The sequence below is a fragment of the Nanorana parkeri genome, unplaced genomic scaffold, assembly GCF_000935625.1.
Source record: "Nanorana parkeri isolate BGI_ZX_2015 unplaced genomic scaffold, ASM93562v1 scaffold143, whole genome shotgun sequence".
Taxonomy (NCBI): Eukaryota; Metazoa; Chordata; class Amphibia; order Anura; family Dicroglossidae; genus Nanorana; species Nanorana parkeri.
Genome location: NW_017306411.1, coordinates 1,213,745 through 1,230,982, shown reverse-complemented (window position 1 = coordinate 1,230,982; position 17,238 = coordinate 1,213,745). Strand labels below are relative to the sequence as shown.

The following is a 17,238-nucleotide window of genomic DNA, read 5'->3' as shown; positions in this document are numbered from 1 at the left end:
GAGAAGCATTCTGGCAGTACAAGTTAACATGGATATCCATTTCAAATGAAACATAAAACCTCAAAAGGTTCCATCATTCTACTATAATTTGTAGTTGTTGGTACTGAAGAACCAAGGTCCTTGTCTATCTTATGGTAGTACCAACACAAGCATCTCAGAATAGGATGTCATGCAAGAGTTAAATGGTCAGAAAAGTTGGAAAGACGAATAAGCAATAACAGTTTTTTCGTCTGCGTGTACATAAAATTATTGTGCTGTAAACCGCTACAAAATAGTGATCTAAATACCATCTAATATTGCTCATCGTCCTGTATGTATTTACCTTATCATTTCTTTCGCACAGAAATTTTAGCCTTTGCGCCCTTTTATGCATAAATACTCCATCAAGGTGGCCAGTTTCTACAGATCGAATTTCAATGGCTTTCTCGCCCCATCCCATTATCTGATTAGATCGAATATATGCTGTAAAAGAAACATAAATGAAACATGAGAAACCAAAGTTTTTGGGGAAGCACAAAACTTCCAAAACAGGGTCATCAATACCCAAGAACAAAAAAAAAAGCACTAAGCAAAAACCGATTTAAAAAACTGAAAAGCCAGAACTGTTTAGGCAAAAAGTATATGTTAAATGAAACAGTAAATGAAGCATACCAACTGATGTAGGCATTTCTCCCCATTGTAGAACCACATCTTTGGTGATCCTGCCATATGTATTGACATAAACTCCTTCATCTTCATAACAAACCAGCAATTCCATGCCATCTGCATTTGGTAGGATGATAATAGCATGTGGCTGGATACTGCTCTGGATCTAAAACAAAATCACAATGAGGTAACGTTAGACATAATGCAGCTCACAAAGCTGTGCTGAACCTAGAAACTACACAGAGACCTGCATGTCAATTTTACCTGCTCATGTGCTTGGTTTAAAAAAGGTACAGGTGGTGTATGTTCTTAGACACTATTTATAACCATGGTGATGATAATTGTACAACTTTAAGACATATGAGTGATTACAGATATCCTAAAGGCATCAACAAATGAAAAAAAGTTACTGAGCCAGTCTGAAAAACATTTGCCAGATACCCCAAAACTAAAATAATATTTTCCAGTCCATGCCATGCTTTTGTTGAATGAGTAAATGTTTAACTGTTTATATTCATTTCTTATTTTGCCCAGCATGCTGGGCTTTGTCAAAGTTTAGTCTCATTGAAAATCCATACTAGTCCATATGTACTTGGGAGTGGGTGTCCTTCCTTTGACTTGTCTGTGTGTTGTGTAAACATAAATAGCAGGATATCAAAATAGAAAGCAGTAAAGTCAACCTGATGGACTGCCTTGCTGGCTGCATGTAGGAAACCTTAAAATATGAATATACAATGGTTTTATATTTAACTTACTGCAAAGTTAAAAATAAATAAATAAGACTATGTATTGTTTAATACTGATTACCAACTGATTAATTAACTGTTTAATACCGATTGCTTTGCTCAAGTGTGGAAAACCAATAGTTTCCTAATAATACTCATGTAGTATGGTATTCTCAAGATCTTGCTCAGTTGTACGCTACCCCAGCAATGTTTGTGTTCCAGTTAGAATTTATAGCAGGGGGAGGCAACCGTGGCATTCGAGCTGTTGTGAAACTCATCATTCCTCTGCCTCTGGGAGTCAAGGAAAACGTCTCTAGAGCCCATGGAAACAAACATCCATTCAGCTTGTAAATACCCCTGTTCTCTCTCCTGGTGTAAATGACACCGGACATTACAGAGGGCAGAAGACTAAACTATCTATAAATCCTAAACTTTGTTATCTACTGGCAACAATGAGGATGCATCATCAATGGTGACAACCACCCTACACATTGGAAAACACTCTAAATCCAAATGAAGAAGGTAGCTACAAAAACAGAAAGGGGCATACATGGGATTTGCATATAAACGCAGGGACTATTTGGAGTCTACACTCACTGCTCCTTTTATCTTAGTATTTCCACTGCGTCTATGAAGTGATTAATCTTCAGAGCTCCCTGAAATATACCTATGGTGACATGCTTGCTTTTTCAACACAAGTAACACTCCTTACATGTGTTGGTAGATAGATGTCATAGACTGCTCCAGAGTCCACATCAACGGCATGAAACCCAGCACAGGAACCATAGATCACTTTCAACCTCTGTCCTTCTTCAACTGTCAAATCCACCAACAGTGGCCTGTGAACCAAATCTCCAAATGACTGCAAGAAAGAACATCAGTTTACAAAGGGGTAAAAAAAAAAAATAATAATCATAAATGTAAATTATTGCTCTGTGCTTAGAATATACAGCACAAATAAATGACAATCTTAGATGTACATTCCGGTCACTAAATAGTAGCCATATTCACATTTATGGTATGAGGCTATTACTTTGATGGAACTTTGCCCTTCCCTATAATAGCTACGTTTGCAACGAAACACTTGTTCTGGGGGTATTTTATTCCAAGAGTTCATTTTCTATAAACTATGTAACAGCAAAAAAAGTAAAAAAATAAAGAGAAAAAGTTAAGAAAAGTATACATGTTATTCTGCAATTTGTCCCATTTAGCATGACATCAAAAATTGGCTTTAAGTGTAGATTACCTACAAAGTAACCGTTATCTTTTACATTTCAACAAGCACTGATGATATAACAGCATGTTACAGCAATCGGTGGCAAAAAAGCTACATAGGCCGAGACCTCAGCTGCAATGAGATACATCCTAAATCCTTAACTGGAGGCAGATTTTTGCCTCAAATTGGCTTTTAATGTTCTATACCTTGATCTGCATAAATCAAAGCAGAAGATACTGACTACAAACATCTCTGATCAGCAGTAACCCCTGTCATCAACTTTATTGTAAAAGACTGGGCAGGTCCATCAGCTGGGGATGCCTGCTGAGGAGGAAGCACAGACAATGTAGTGCAGCTATCCATCTAGACCAGGGGTGTCCATAAGGTCGATCGCGATCTACCAGTCGACCGCAAAGCGATTAGTGCACATGGACTGGAACGCAGTGTGGGCAAGGGGCCTGGCTGCGGTACCATTCACTTCAATGCACCGCCACGTCCCCTCCCGCCCCTGAATGCAAGGGTTTTTTCGTTGGTAGATCTCATTGAGCTCATTTGAAAAGTAGATCTCCAGACGAAAAATTGTGGGCGCCCCTGATCTAGACCACCAATTCTATAATGAAAGTGTCATGCTCTAGAAGCTAAAATTACATCTTTTATTTGTTATGTATTTTACATCAATCTACAATAATGGCACCATCTTTTGGCATTAAAATGGCTGAAATCTTGGAATTCTGGTAGAAATGTCACCAGTGGATGATCAAATGATATAAGAAAACAACTTGGTAATAACTTTGCCAGTAAGCCAGGTACAGAACTGACACTACATAAGTGGAAAAAAAAATTCAATTTTTCAGACTGCAGTCCAATTACTCACCTTAAAGGCCATAAACTTGTGATATGGCTTTGGCGCCCAGGCATAGACTTCCACTGAACTCTTTAAAGCAATTACCAAAAACTTGATGCGCTCATATTTCACTGAAAACAGTAAGAAAAATTATTAAAATATGATAGACCATGTATAAGCATAGTTATACATTTTATAGAACAATTAAAGGAACATTACATTTCACAGAAATGCTTGCATATACTTTTATACAGTCATCTACAATAAGGCAGCTTTAAGATCTCTGCAAAGGACAAGGGAGCACTCTTTGCGTCTGGAGGAAAAGAGGTTTAACCTTTGCATACGGAAAGGATTCTTCACAGTTAGAGCCGAGAAAACGTGGAATAGACTCCCCCAGGAGCTAGTTCTAGCTAGCTCAGTTAACCGTTAAAAAAAAAAATCTGGATGTATTCCTAAATGCACAGAATATTACTGGATATTGAGTTCATATAGGTATATTAAGCATCAGAGATTGTTGATCCAGGGTATCAGATTGCCTTATGGGATCAGGAAGGAATCCCCCGTTGGAGCAAATTGAACCACGCTTTATAGGGGTTTTTTTGCCTTCCTCTGGATCAACAGAGGGTAATTGTGGGCATAGCGTTCTGTTTTAGGTTTGGGGTTTTTTTCATTATCTCTATAGGTTGAACTCAAATGGACCTGTGTCTTTTTTCTAACCGACTATGTACCAGCTGTACCAGTGAAAGTAAGTGTTAAAATAACATATATGATGCAGTGTGTCTAAAGTCTTTGTTTTCTAAGAACTCTACTTGTTTTCTTTTTATAACAGATTTTACAACAGGTAGAGATCTTTCTCTCGAGAAGAAAACATTCACACTGGTAAATGTCCTGGGGACGATTAAGCAGCAGATACCTACCAACTTTATAGTGCACACAGCCCTCCAAATCCCCTACAGTTGTCCACCCTTGCTTCTTCTCCACCTCTGGGTCATTATGAAGGATCTTGTTCCTCAGCCATGATAAGTAGTACACTCGCAGTTTATTCTTCTTTCCTAGAAATTCAGAGACATATACACAATTAACAAAGACTTGCCCCTTAAAATAAAGTATGGCAGCTGATGACTTGTTTAAAAGTGCAATCCCTGGATCGGTCATGCTTTTCCAACCAGCCATTACCTTCCATCACTATTTGAGGATTTTCCAACCTAGAACAAGAAAGTGCATATCCGATATGTACATACCTGTTTGAGGTTAGTGACGTACCAAGAAATATTAAAAAGGATAAGTATAATAGGCCCAGGGCTTGCACCGTAAAAAAACAAGTATGTGATGGCAACTTGCACATTTATATCTGGACAGGTTCCTTTTTATGATTAAAAAGGAAAAAAAGCACAGTAGATCTACTGAAGTATTCCTAAAACCCAAGGAGTTGTATACATTTATAGCCACTATTAGCAAATCATAAAATAAAACCTATGCACTATAAACAATGTATTCTGAGCATGTCTTGCATGTTAGTATATTACCTGATATTGTCACCAAGACATTGAGGCCTTCAAGGACGTCCATCTGCAGGAATCTCCTTCTGTTGATGAGAGGGTACACTTTTCCCTGACCGCTCCTGTCCAGCAGCATCAATCCACTTTCAGTACCCACCAGCAAGTTAACCCCTATGGAATATAAACAGAAACATAGGTTTGATCACAAGCAATAATTATGATGACACAAAAACGGACATCATCATAAACATGGATACTAAAACAATTATCCAATCCCTGATGAGCTGGGATCCTATTCTAAGAATGTACAGTATATATTTCTAGCACATAAGGACACAAGATTTTTAAAATAATGGTAATGCTAAAAGGTACATGTTCCTCACTGTAAAGCTATTGTGACATGTACAATATTTGAAAAAGTTTGTTCTGTTTAGAGCACTAAGGAATAAAATTGTTAAAAAGGAAAATTAAATGGACCTTCACTTTGATTATCTCCAAGGAAGGCACGTACGCCTGAAGCAACCATGATAAATGGGTGCAGTGAATAAGCCAGAATGTTGCGCTTACAGCAGTAACCTATGGATTGCCAGGGTGTGTGAATCAAGATTGGCTGAACAAAATTAAAATCCTTTGGCAGGTAGAAGTAGCAAAGATATGTATTTCAACTGTCAATTTTAAATGTTTGACTGAAGTCCCACTGACGAAGTATAACTAAAAAGATGAATTCTGTATCCTTTTTTTGGCTACAGCGCAAAAGTTTATTTCTGGAGATGAACTGAAATTCAATTTTGTTTAGTTAGAGCCAATCTGATCCTTGAGAATTGTGATTTTTAGATGTTCTTAAATAAATTTGTTTATTTTTATGTTTTTAATTCATCCAATCTGTTAAGAAATGCACAATTCAAGACTTCCTGCTAAAAGGATTCATGAATTGCACAGTTTTCTTTAGACTGGGTTAATTCAATACTCCAAAACCTAGGGGAATGAAGAATTACAGTTGACCTGGAAAATGTCGCACTCACCCAACTGGTAGATCTATAGATCAGTTCACTAGTCTCTACTCTGGTTATTGCAGAATGAACCCAAAGGTGTCAGCAGTGTCAGTTAAAGTGACTTTGTAGCTAAACTAAAATTGCAAATAAAAGATCTCACTGTAAAGATGCACTGCCCATGTTGCCAAATGCTGCTCCAATGAAAAGAAAGATCACCCCCACAGACATTCCTACAGCAGCCAACCCTTCCAAGAATATGATATCCAGGTCCCTTGCTGCGCTCTGTGGTTCCTCCTGCCAGCCCCCACATCACTACAGGACAGAGTAGTGATATAGCAGCTGGTGGGAGAAACCAGGGAATCAACACTCCCGAAGTGTCAGTTTCTGAAGAGACTTCAGTGGACTATTTATTTTTAATGAAGCAGGATTTGTCAGCGCAGGCAGTGGAAGAGTTAAGAATCTACGGTTCTCTTTACATGGCAAGCTTTTGATTACAATTTCAGATTAGCAAAAGAGCTGCTAGAATGCTGATATTTTGGGTCAACTCACTAAGATGCATTCGCTACTTGAGCTGCATTAACCACAGAAACCCCAGATTTCTCCTGAATGGGCATTTTAGCCCATGTAGTACAGAGGCAGAGACGGAGGCAGAGACGGAGAGAGAGACGGAGAGAGACGGAGAGAGACGGAGGCAGAGACGGAGGCAGAGACGGAGGCAGAGACGGAGGCAGAGACGGAGGCAGAGACGGAGGCAGAGACGGAGGCAGAGACGGAGGCAGAGACGGAGGCAGAGACGGAGGCAGAGACGGAGGCAGAGACGGAGGCAGAGACGGAGGCAGAGACGGAGGCAGAGACGGAGGCAGAGACGGAGGCAGAGACGGAGGCAGAGACGGAGGCAGAGACGGAGGCAGAGACGGAGGCAGAGACGGAGGCAGAGACGGAGGCAGAGACGGAGGCAGAGACAGAGAGAGACAGAGAGAGACAGAGAGAGACAGAGAGAGACAGAGAGAGACAGAGAGAATTTTTTTTACTGCAATCGACTGGTTGAAAAAATAAATTGGGCAACTAATCGATTATGAAAATAATAGTTAGCTGCAGCCCTAGATGCTAGACAAGTCCTTGCAAACTCTTTCCCACTTCCGCTTCAGTGGTGGAATGTCCCTCAGCATCCTCAAGTCCAATGCACTGTATTGGACATGATGGCTCACAGGTTCTTAAGACAGCCGGAGCAGAGGTGGACAGAGGCTACCGAGACCGGTCTAGCAGCCGATAAGATAAATATATTTGTTATTTGCTACCCTAGACGAAAATGAGCACTTAATACTTGCAGTGCGGTGGTAGCTCCATTGCAAGGGTTAAGCTTGCTTCTGCCTACAGTTCTTTAAAATAATAGCTACCCATCCAATAATCTATGGAAATTCACTTTTTATATGCAAAACAATACAGAAACTGACGCTATTAAAGGTTGTGAAATACATTCAGCAGGTCCATGCAATAAAACCATTAATGTATAGGAAGCTTTATTTTCAATCAAAGAAATGAGAAAAAAAAAGGCACAGCGCTGAAAATGCTGCATGTGCTGCGCATTAGAGAATTGACCATCATGGGACATAAAAAGGTAACATGTGTATGCAGCATAATTATACAAAAACGTTTTTTTAACGTTTAAACTATGGCCCGTCCCGGTCGCACACATCACACGCCGACAATGTCAGACACCGTGTGGGAGTGTGGAGGGAGTCCAGTGAGAGGAGGGAAGAGGCTGCTTTTAACTTGCGAGGAGTTAAATTATATTTAAAAAGGTACAGATTTTCCTATTATAGGTGTAAGCTTAAGTGTAGTTCATCAATATTCAAACATAAGTAGCATTATTTGGATACTTAGATGGTGGATGATATAAGAGATTTACTACTGTTGGATACAATTAAGACATTTTGTCTCCAAGTCTTGATACTGTTACAGACATGGAGGAATTATCTCGAGGCATTGCCCTGAATTATAGGTATAACTTCACCCTCAAATTGACTTTATTGTTAGAGAGATATTGGTTTGGATTATCTGTATATGTATTGATTTATATTTGGCAGCAATATGGATTATATTATAAATTACTATAGAAACTTCAGGACAGGTTCGGTCGCCCTTCTGCTCTCTCCATCCTCTCTGATCCCTGGTTGATTAGGGAGACCCCTCAGAAGTGTGAACCTAGTCACCATTATAATTTCAAAGATGGTATGTATGTATGTATGTATGTATGTATGTATTTGTGTTATGTATGGTTGATGGGAACTATTGAATATGCAATTATTTGCACATTTACTATCATATCCATGTGAATATTATAGGCTACCTCCAAAAACTTTGTGATGAAGCTTTGGCGAAACACGTAGAAGGCTGGACAAAGTACAGAATTACAGATAATTTGGTGATTAAAATGTGACCAATTATGAAATTGTTTGAAGACATTGTTAAAAGGAAATTGACGATAAAATAATGGATTGCATTGAAAAAAAACATACGGTACTATGTATCTGTACGGGTTCCAGGGAGGTTCAATGTCCTAATATATCTATCGTTGTAATTTTTAAGATGAGCGAATATGCTTTTATCTGTATGTTGATTATGGAATACATTTTATAAAAACTAAACTTTACCCTGGTTCGAATGCCGGCCAGGGTCAGTATCTGCAAGGAGTTTGCATTTTCTCCTTGTGCTTGTGTGGGTTTCCTCCGGGTACTCCAGTTTCCTCCCACACTCCAAAGACATGCTGGTAGCTTAATTGGCTTCTCTCTAAGTTGGCCCTATATGTATGCATGTGAGATAGGGACCTTAGATTGTAAGCTCCTGGAGGGTAGGGACTGATGTGAATGTGCAACTATGTAATGTGCTGTGTAAATTGTCGGCACTATATAAATACCTGTAACAAATAAAATAAATACTATAGTGTGATAATATGCATAGCTATGTCCCTCTGCATTCTTTAGAGGACACCTAAAAAGCCCCATCTAATTTCAGAGAGAGACAGAGAGAGACAGAGAGAGACAGAGAGAATTTTTTTTACTGCAATCGACTGGTTGAAAAAATAAATTGGGCAACTAATCGATTATGAAAATAATAGTTAGCTGCAGCCCTAGATGCTAGACAAGTCCTTGCAAACTCTTTCCCACTTCCGCTTCAGTGGTGGAATGTCCCTCAGCATCCTCAAGTCCAATGCACTGTATTGGACATGATGGCTCACAGGTTCTTAAGACAGCCGGAGCAGAGGTGGACAGAGGCTACCGAGACCGGTCTAGCAGCCGATAAGATAAATATATTTGTTATTTGCTACCCTAGACGAAAATGAGCACTTAATACTTGCAGTGCGGTGGTAGCTCCATTGCAAGGGTTAAGCTTGCTTCTGCCTACAGTTCTTTAAAATAATAGCTACCCATCCAATAATCTATGGAAATTCACTTTTTATATGCAAAACAATACAGAAACTGACGCTATTAAAGGTTGTGAAATACATTCAGCAGGTCCATGCAATAAAACCATTAATGTATAGGAAGCTTTATTTTCAATCAAAGAAATGAGAAAAAAAAAGGCACAGCGCTGAAAATGCTGCATGTGCTGCGCATTAGAGAATTGACCATCATGGGACATAAAAAGGTAACATGTGTATGCAGCATAATTATACAAAAACGTTTTTTTAACGTTTAAACTATGGCCCGTCCCGGTCGCACACATCACACGCCGACAATGTCAGACACCGTGTGGGAGTGTGGAGGGAGTCCAGTGAGAGGAGGGAAGAGGCTGCTTTTAACTTGCGAGGAGTTAAATTATATTTAAAAAGGTACAGATTTTCCTATTATAGGTGTAAGCTTAAGTGTAGTTCATCAATATTCAAACATAAGTAGCATTATTTGGATACTTAGATGGTGGATGATATAAGAGATTTACTACTGTTGGATACAATTAAGACATTTTGTCTCCAAGTCTTGATACTGTTACAGACATGGAGGAATTATCTCGAGGCATTGCCCTGAATTATAGGTATAACTTCACCCTCAAATTGACTTTATTGTTAGAGAGATATTGGTTTGGATTATCTGTATATGTATTGATTTATATTTGGCAGCAATATGGATTATATTATAAATTACTATAGAAACTTCAGGACAGGTTCGGTCGCCCTTCTGCTCTCTCCATCCTCTCTGATCCCTGGTTGATTAGGGAGACCCCTCAGAAGTGTGAACCTAGTCACCATTATAATTTCAAAGATGGTATGTATGTATGTATGTATGTATGTATGTATTTGTGTTATGTATGGTTGATGGGAACTATTGAATATGCAATTATTTGCACATTTACTATCATATCCATGTGAATATTATAGGCTACCTCCAAAAACTTTGTGATGAAGCTTTGGCGAAACACGTAGAAGGCTGGACAAAGTACAGAATTACAGATAATTTGGTGATTAAAATGTGACCAATTATGAAATTGTTTGAAGACATTGTTAAAAGGAAATTGACGATAAAATAATGGATTGCATTGAAAAAAAACATACGGTACTATGTATCTGTACGGGTTCCAGGGAGGTTCAATGTCCTAATATATCTATCGTTGTAATTTTTAAGATGAGCGAATATGCTTTTATCTGTATGTTGATTATGGAATACATTTTATAAAAACTAAACTTTACCCTGGTTCGAATGCCGGCCAGGGTCAGTATCTGCAAGGAGTTTGCATTTTCTCCTTGTGCTTGTGTGGGTTTCCTCCGGGTACTCCAGTTTCCTCCCACACTCCAAAGACATGCTGGTAGCTTAATTGGCTTCTCTCTAAGTTGGCCCTATATGTATGCATGTGAGATAGGGACCTTAGATTGTAAGCTCCTGGAGGGTAGGGACTGATGTGAATGTGCAACTATGTAATGTGCTGTGTAAATTGTCGGCACTATATAAATACCTGTAACAAATAAAATAAATACTATAGTGTGATAATATGCATAGCTATGTCCCTCTGCATTCTTTAGAGGACACCTAAAAAGCCCCATCTAATTTTGGTTGGTGTATGCAACATACATGAATCACTGGAGCTTTAGGTCTCGTTCACACCTAGGCGTATTGCATATGCGCGACCGTCGCGCGTTTTTTTTACCGCGATTCGATACAATAAATGAACTGCCCACAGGAAAATACATAATTTTTTCACGTACATGTTACCTGAACTTTTAAACTTACATTTCCAAAAATAAATAGGTACAGGATTTAAAAGGTATTGCCTACATATATACTTTATTACGACTATCTATAGCTAATGTGGTACAACACTTTACTGTTGGATTATCTTCCTATAATGCTCCATATAGTAGAGCAAAGGCATGTTTAAAAATTTAGTTTGGTCCACTTGAATTTATCTAGCATTGCATGGAATATACCCCGTGAGGCAAGTATCGGATTAATTTCAGTATGTGTGCTATATGCACTTTTCTATACACATTCATAACTCTTTTGTAATAATAATGATGCCAATACTGTTTGCCCAGCACTTTGTTCTAGGTAACTATGTGTGAAGCATTAAATGCAGGGAAAATTTGGGTCAAGGTATCGTGTAGGAATAAGACCACCATCATTCGTGTTACCAGATGCCAATAACTCTGTTCCTTTATATACGACATGTTGTTAGAAGAACTCACCCCAGAGTGCAGCACATAATATTTCAGAGTTAAATCTCTTCTTGTATTTGCGAATCTCGGGCGTATCACTCTGTGGCCTTGTGTTTGTGGGATTAACATTAACAACTGATCCTTTCCTTGTAGGATCTTGTCTCATAGCATCTGGCCTCAACGCTTCACTGGAAAATCCCACTAAAATAAAATTAGTATTTTTAAGGTTAGCTTCCAGTGTGCGCATGTAAGTACCTGAAAGATATAAGCGGTTACATGTTCAATGACAAAACCTCATCATTTCACTATCAGCCTTATTTACACTGCACATAGCAAGCAGGGTGGGGGGAGGCAGACACCACTAAAGGGATTGAGTTACACAGATGTGTCCTACATTAACACAAAACAAACTGAAAGTTGACATTTGGTAAGGCTGATATCTGGCCAGCCGAAATGGGTAAATATAATAGTTTATTGAGGTCATAAAAAAATTATAGGAGATCAGACCCACATAAAATCAGCATGCTGAATAAACAAAATGGGGGCTCAGCTCTGCATGCAATCGGGAGTCAAACCTTTACTGACAATGTGGCCAGCAATGCACAAGGTGTAGAAATAAAGGTTTACAACTCAGCAAGATGACTAGTAAAGCAAGGCAGAATATGTTGAACATAATGATCTTTCACTGATGGGTACTGCCGGTGGGCAGCTGCTAATCACGGTACCAGAGTTCTTTCACTGCACAGCTAATGAGGAAGGCTTCTTTCCTGCCTATGTTTGGTAAAGTCAACAATAATGTAAAGGTTGTTAGAAGCAGGGTAGCCGTTAGCCTGGAGCACAAGAACACACTAAATTTACAGGAAATCAGAAGAAAAGGTCAAGCAGGTTGGATATAACATTATATCTACAGCATCTACACATCAGTATTATAATACATGGTTATGAGAAAATACCTAGGAAATAGGTGTCTTCATTTGTTTTCAGGTAAAAATATAGCTGACCAGTAATTCCTAAATCATCAGTCGCTGTATATCACTTAATGTAGCAATGGGTGGATACTAAAATGATGGATACTTACCCACTGATGTCACAGTTGTACCACTGGACGGAGATATCTGTAGCAACCGAGGATCAATAAAAGGTGTGAAGGAGGAGGAAGATTTATGTTTCTGGAGGGTATTACTTGCTGACTGGGTCTAAAGCAAAAGAAAAGAAAAACAACATGTGAACATCAAAGTCTAACATAAATCTGACATGGTATGTGTATGGTGGAAGATGATGAAGTAGTGGTGGTTACATTGTTATATAAGGGAAGCTGAGTAAAATAATCAAACACTTTGATCGCCATATAGATTATAACCTAAACACCAGATTCACCTAAACTATTACACACACGACACATGCTTTATCTACTGAGTTTATTTTGTTTTGCCTGCAATCTTTAGATGTCATGGCTTTAATGTTACCAATGCACATAGAATTCTGTAAATAGGCGAACACTAAAGGGCACTAAAGTAAAACGTTAGAAAAAAAAAAAAAAGAAGTGATAACAAAACAACATATCATATTTTAAATGTCTAACTGCAGTATTTGTAATATGTTCTTGTAGCTGTGACATTGTAAGGGTGCTGTTGTAGTTCATTAAAATGTCCCTAAAACCACTGCATTTTATCAAAATTCTACAGTGTACTGCAGATTACCTCTGTGTGAAGGATAATGTAATGCTGCCACCTGTCTGTTCATATTTTATAGCACTTCATATAGTACCGTAATTGAAGTACAGGTCAACGCAACAAAGACCTAATCCATATAATTTACAGAAAAAAAAACATGTTGATGCTGCCAAAAATCCAGGAAGCCTCCAACTTCCTATAGTGAGCTGATATCTCTTCCTCTGCTGCTCTGAAATAGTGTTGCCAGTCTCATCTGAGTTCTCCCCTGCAAGACTACTAGACACCTATCCCTTATGTTATGGAGATGAGGAGAGGGAGAGAGATGTAATGTGCTTAAGTAGAGGAGAACCTTAGGTAGAGCAAACAACATTACTTGGAATTTCACAGCACCAAAGATACTGTGTTATAAGCAAACTGCAGACAGTTAGGCGCTCACTGAATTTCGGGCAGCATCAACCAGGTATTTTTTTGTACTTGCAGCGTTTTGAAAGAGAAAACGTGGTGAAATGTAAATGTACTGCAGATATGTACTGAATACGTTTATTCTGGCCAAGTATACACTTAGGGGTTCATTTATGCTGGGTAGATATGTTTGCACAGCACTAGCTCACCTAGACAGAGTTGACAAGTATAAGAATTTCCTGCACCCATCAGCGCCATGTAGGGGATCTAGTTATAAATGAACCCCTTACAGTCATTTCATTACCAATTAAATGTATTTTTTAAATTAATTTTTATTTTTTTAATTACTTAAATTATGGAAAAACCGCATTGGGTAGCTTACAGTTACAATATTTAGTTTCTGCTTTAGCAAAAACTATAAAACTTTCAATATACATAGACTATTAATATTTATGGAGTCTGTTTTGGATTTCTAAGTAAAATCCTGGTTGAAACAAGTGAAAATTCCCCTGTGACAGGTTCCTGCTACAACTGGCAGGATGCCTCTCCTTTCTTTTTATGACCGAGTGTCTCAGTTTATTCATGAAAAAGAAAGCCAGTTAGTTTGTAAAGAAAGGATTTCTGTAGGTTACAAAATGAAAATGGTTGCAAATGCTCAACTTGCACCTGTTTCAAGAGAAAATACCTGGAATCTAGACAGACAAACCCAATCGTGCCAAAATACAGTTTAGATAGACAGTGAGACAATGTGGAGTGCAACACTTAACACAATACATTCAACATAGAGTGATTTTGCATATAGCATTAGTTAAGGTACAGTGGGTGGAATGAATTCATAGCTGTTTTTGCAGATGAAGCTGGCACATAAACAACAAGAGGCTTTGCAGGAAGCATAAGGCAAACCACAAGCTCAACACTGAAGCAAAAAGGAAAAGAATATGAGATGCTTAAAATAACCCAAAGCAATAGGTTTATTAGCCAGCTGCTCCTAGTAAAACAGACACATACACAACAAGAAACCTACATCCATGTACTGTCAAGGGCATTCAGAAGAATATCACAGAGCATCTAAAACAAACGCAATAGGTCTTGCCATTCAAATAGGGATAGCTAAAGAACAATTTGTGAACTGGGATAGTTATAAAAGACGGTTCCGGCTGGCCACTCCTGTGGTGTATTGGTCACCTAAACCCAATCTGCACTCAGACTGAGGTGGTTCAATCGTTTAAAATTTTGACACTATGCACATAAAGATGGCAAATTTTGAAATATTTCTTAGGGCTAGTTCACACCAGAACTATGTGTGTCTGTGCAGCTGCAATGTGATGCCTTGTGCCACGATTTTACCGCAATTGAGGAGGTTTTTTTTGTGCTTAAAATGGTATTTCAGGTGAGTTCCAGTGCCCTGGCATGCGTTTTTGATGCGTTCCGTTGCAATTCGATGCAGCTAAAATAGGGCAAACAGTATTTTTTTTGGCTGCATCGGAACGGACTGCACTCGTGTTAATAGAGCACCAAAAAATCCCATAAGAAAGCATTGTGATGTATTTTGGCTGCAGCAGCCAAACTGAACAGACTGCATCACAACTGCATCTGGTGTAAACTAAATTTCCACAGATCCCATTCACACAGGGATGATAAAGCATTGCTCCCTGTGTCTTGTTGACTACCACTTACTGTTCCCAGGATGCCAGTTCCTAATGTGTGTACTGAGCCTAATGAGACATTGCTGCTGTAATATTTATTCCCATTAATGCTTGCCAATAAACAATGGCAACTGGTATTGAGTGAGAAGGAAACAAATTTAGGATCCCTGCGTTTCTAAACAGTTGTCTACTTACACTCTCTCCTGTGGAACTCCCTCCCCATTCAGGTTTTTACATTAGCAAATAGATTCTTTAGACATTCTCATGGCTAAAAGAAATGCTACCCACATGAATATTTACTGAAAAAGTTCTGCCTGTATCCCAAAGCAGATGAGAAACACCAATGTGACTGACAAATGCATACTTTCATACACACAGTGCAGAGAAACAAGTGCAGTGCATGTGAGAAGGAGTTTGGAACAACACAGAGGATGAATGAAACATGTCCACTGTTTAAACAGAAATTAACTTGTTATGTGCCGTATATATTTTAGTGGACAGTAAATACATGCAGATGACAGTGAATATAGGCTGAGAGTGTTTAGTTCTGTATGAGCTAAAAAGTTTTTAGAGTGGTGTTAACAGGGATGCATGTGACCAGACACTGTGTCACCACCCTATTTCCTAAGTAAGCAGCCAGCTAGTGTCAAGACATACCTCATTAGCAGTTAACTTGTCCTGGGGTGTCTGTGGGGACATGGTAGGTGTCGGCTGACTTGATGATGGGGAGGAAGTGGTGGAGGAGGAATGGCTTTGCTGTAAGAGATCTGGCAAGAGGTGAATGCGCCCGGCAAAGCCATTGCTCTCAAGTTGATTGGCACGCTTTTTGTCAACTGTACTCTGTAGAAAAAACAGTCACACTTGTCTTGTTCAAGTGCTGCTTTAGTACATACTATCCCTGGCAAATTCTAAAAGTTGGATTACAATTCACATTACTGACAGGGGTAGGACAGTCAGAGCTGCCAAGTAACTTCATGTCTTGAGGCCACAGTAAAAGGTGAAGGGTTTCACAAGAAAAGCCATTTTTTTCTGCTTTGGTTTGCTTACAATGGCTTTTGAATATTAGGGCAGAACAACCAATTGTTATAGAGTCTTGTCACAGTACCATTTAAAATGTGTTAGATGAATATTTAATGGGGTGCCAACAAAGTATTGGAAAGCTAACACCCTTGACCAAGATGGTGGACTAACAAGCATGAAGTCATAGGTTTACAAACTCTGCATTTTCTGAAGCAAAAGCTAATATTGTGTAAAACAGTTTAGGCACCAATTGAAATGTTAGTGTTATAAAGAAAACACCAGATTAATCCAGATTTTTCCTCAAAAAGGACTATGGGACCGATTACTAAAGGTCTACTCTGTGCTTGATTATAATTAAGCTATGCACAGTCTTCTGGTTCAGAAAACCACTGGCTTATTAGAAAGTTAGTAGAGCGCGCCTGTGCAAAACATGCAGAAAGCAGCAAATGAAAGGACTCCCATCTATCTACTGCTCATGCACAGAAACAACAAAGGCCTGCCATAATGAATGAATGCTAACTGCTACAACATATCACAAAGGACAGAATGCAAGGGAATGAACAGAATGGATGGAAGAGTTGACTATGGTATTTTTATTTTCTTACAGACTAGGAGGTTATACCTGTCGGACGATTAAAGTGCCTTCTTTGGAAGGCGTCATAGCAGGTTCACTCTCCACGTCATCATGGACAATCATTGTTTTTACAGATTCAGTCTCTCCATTACTCAGATTCAGTGAGGACCTGCACAGCATGCAAGGGATACAAAGCATATGATAAGCTTCTAAACAAAACTGGTCAGTTTCACATGACTGGAAAAAGCTAGTTCCACTAAAATGTTCTATAGAATATTCCATAAGGTAAGAAAATAAGAAGGGGAGGTGCTGACCAATGAAGCCAATCAGATTCTGGGTACTTTACTAAGAAGAG

At 38.9% G+C, this 17,238-nt stretch overlaps 1 protein-coding gene across 6 annotated transcripts in view; it reads right to left on the bottom strand.

Moving 5' to 3' along the window:
• Positions 1-17,238, bottom strand: part of MAP4K4 (mitogen-activated protein kinase kinase kinase kinase 4) — a 141,436-nt gene that overhangs the window by 7,666 nt on the left and 116,532 nt on the right. For 3 of the 6 annotated variants that reach the window (XM_018554139.1, XM_018554140.1, XM_018554138.1), the window contains 9 exons: positions 16,932-17,052; positions 12,647-12,764; positions 11,599-11,769; positions 4,957-5,100; positions 4,348-4,482; positions 3,461-3,561; positions 2,083-2,232; positions 652-811; positions 323-462 (listed from right to left, as the gene is read on the bottom strand). In XM_018554139.1, the coding sequence (XP_018409641.1) occupies positions 323-462; positions 652-811; positions 2,083-2,232; positions 3,461-3,561; positions 4,348-4,482; positions 4,957-5,100; positions 11,599-11,769; positions 12,647-12,764; positions 16,932-17,052 (1,240 nt within the window). Of the gene's footprint in view, positions 1-320; positions 463-651; positions 812-1,237; positions 1,253-2,073; positions 2,233-3,460; positions 3,562-4,347; positions 4,483-4,956; positions 5,101-11,598; positions 11,824-12,646; positions 12,765-15,946; positions 16,130-16,931; positions 17,053-17,238 lie in introns of all 6 variants that reach the window. The other 3 variants (XM_018554137.1, XM_018554141.1, XM_018554135.1) reach the window with 3 other exon arrangements.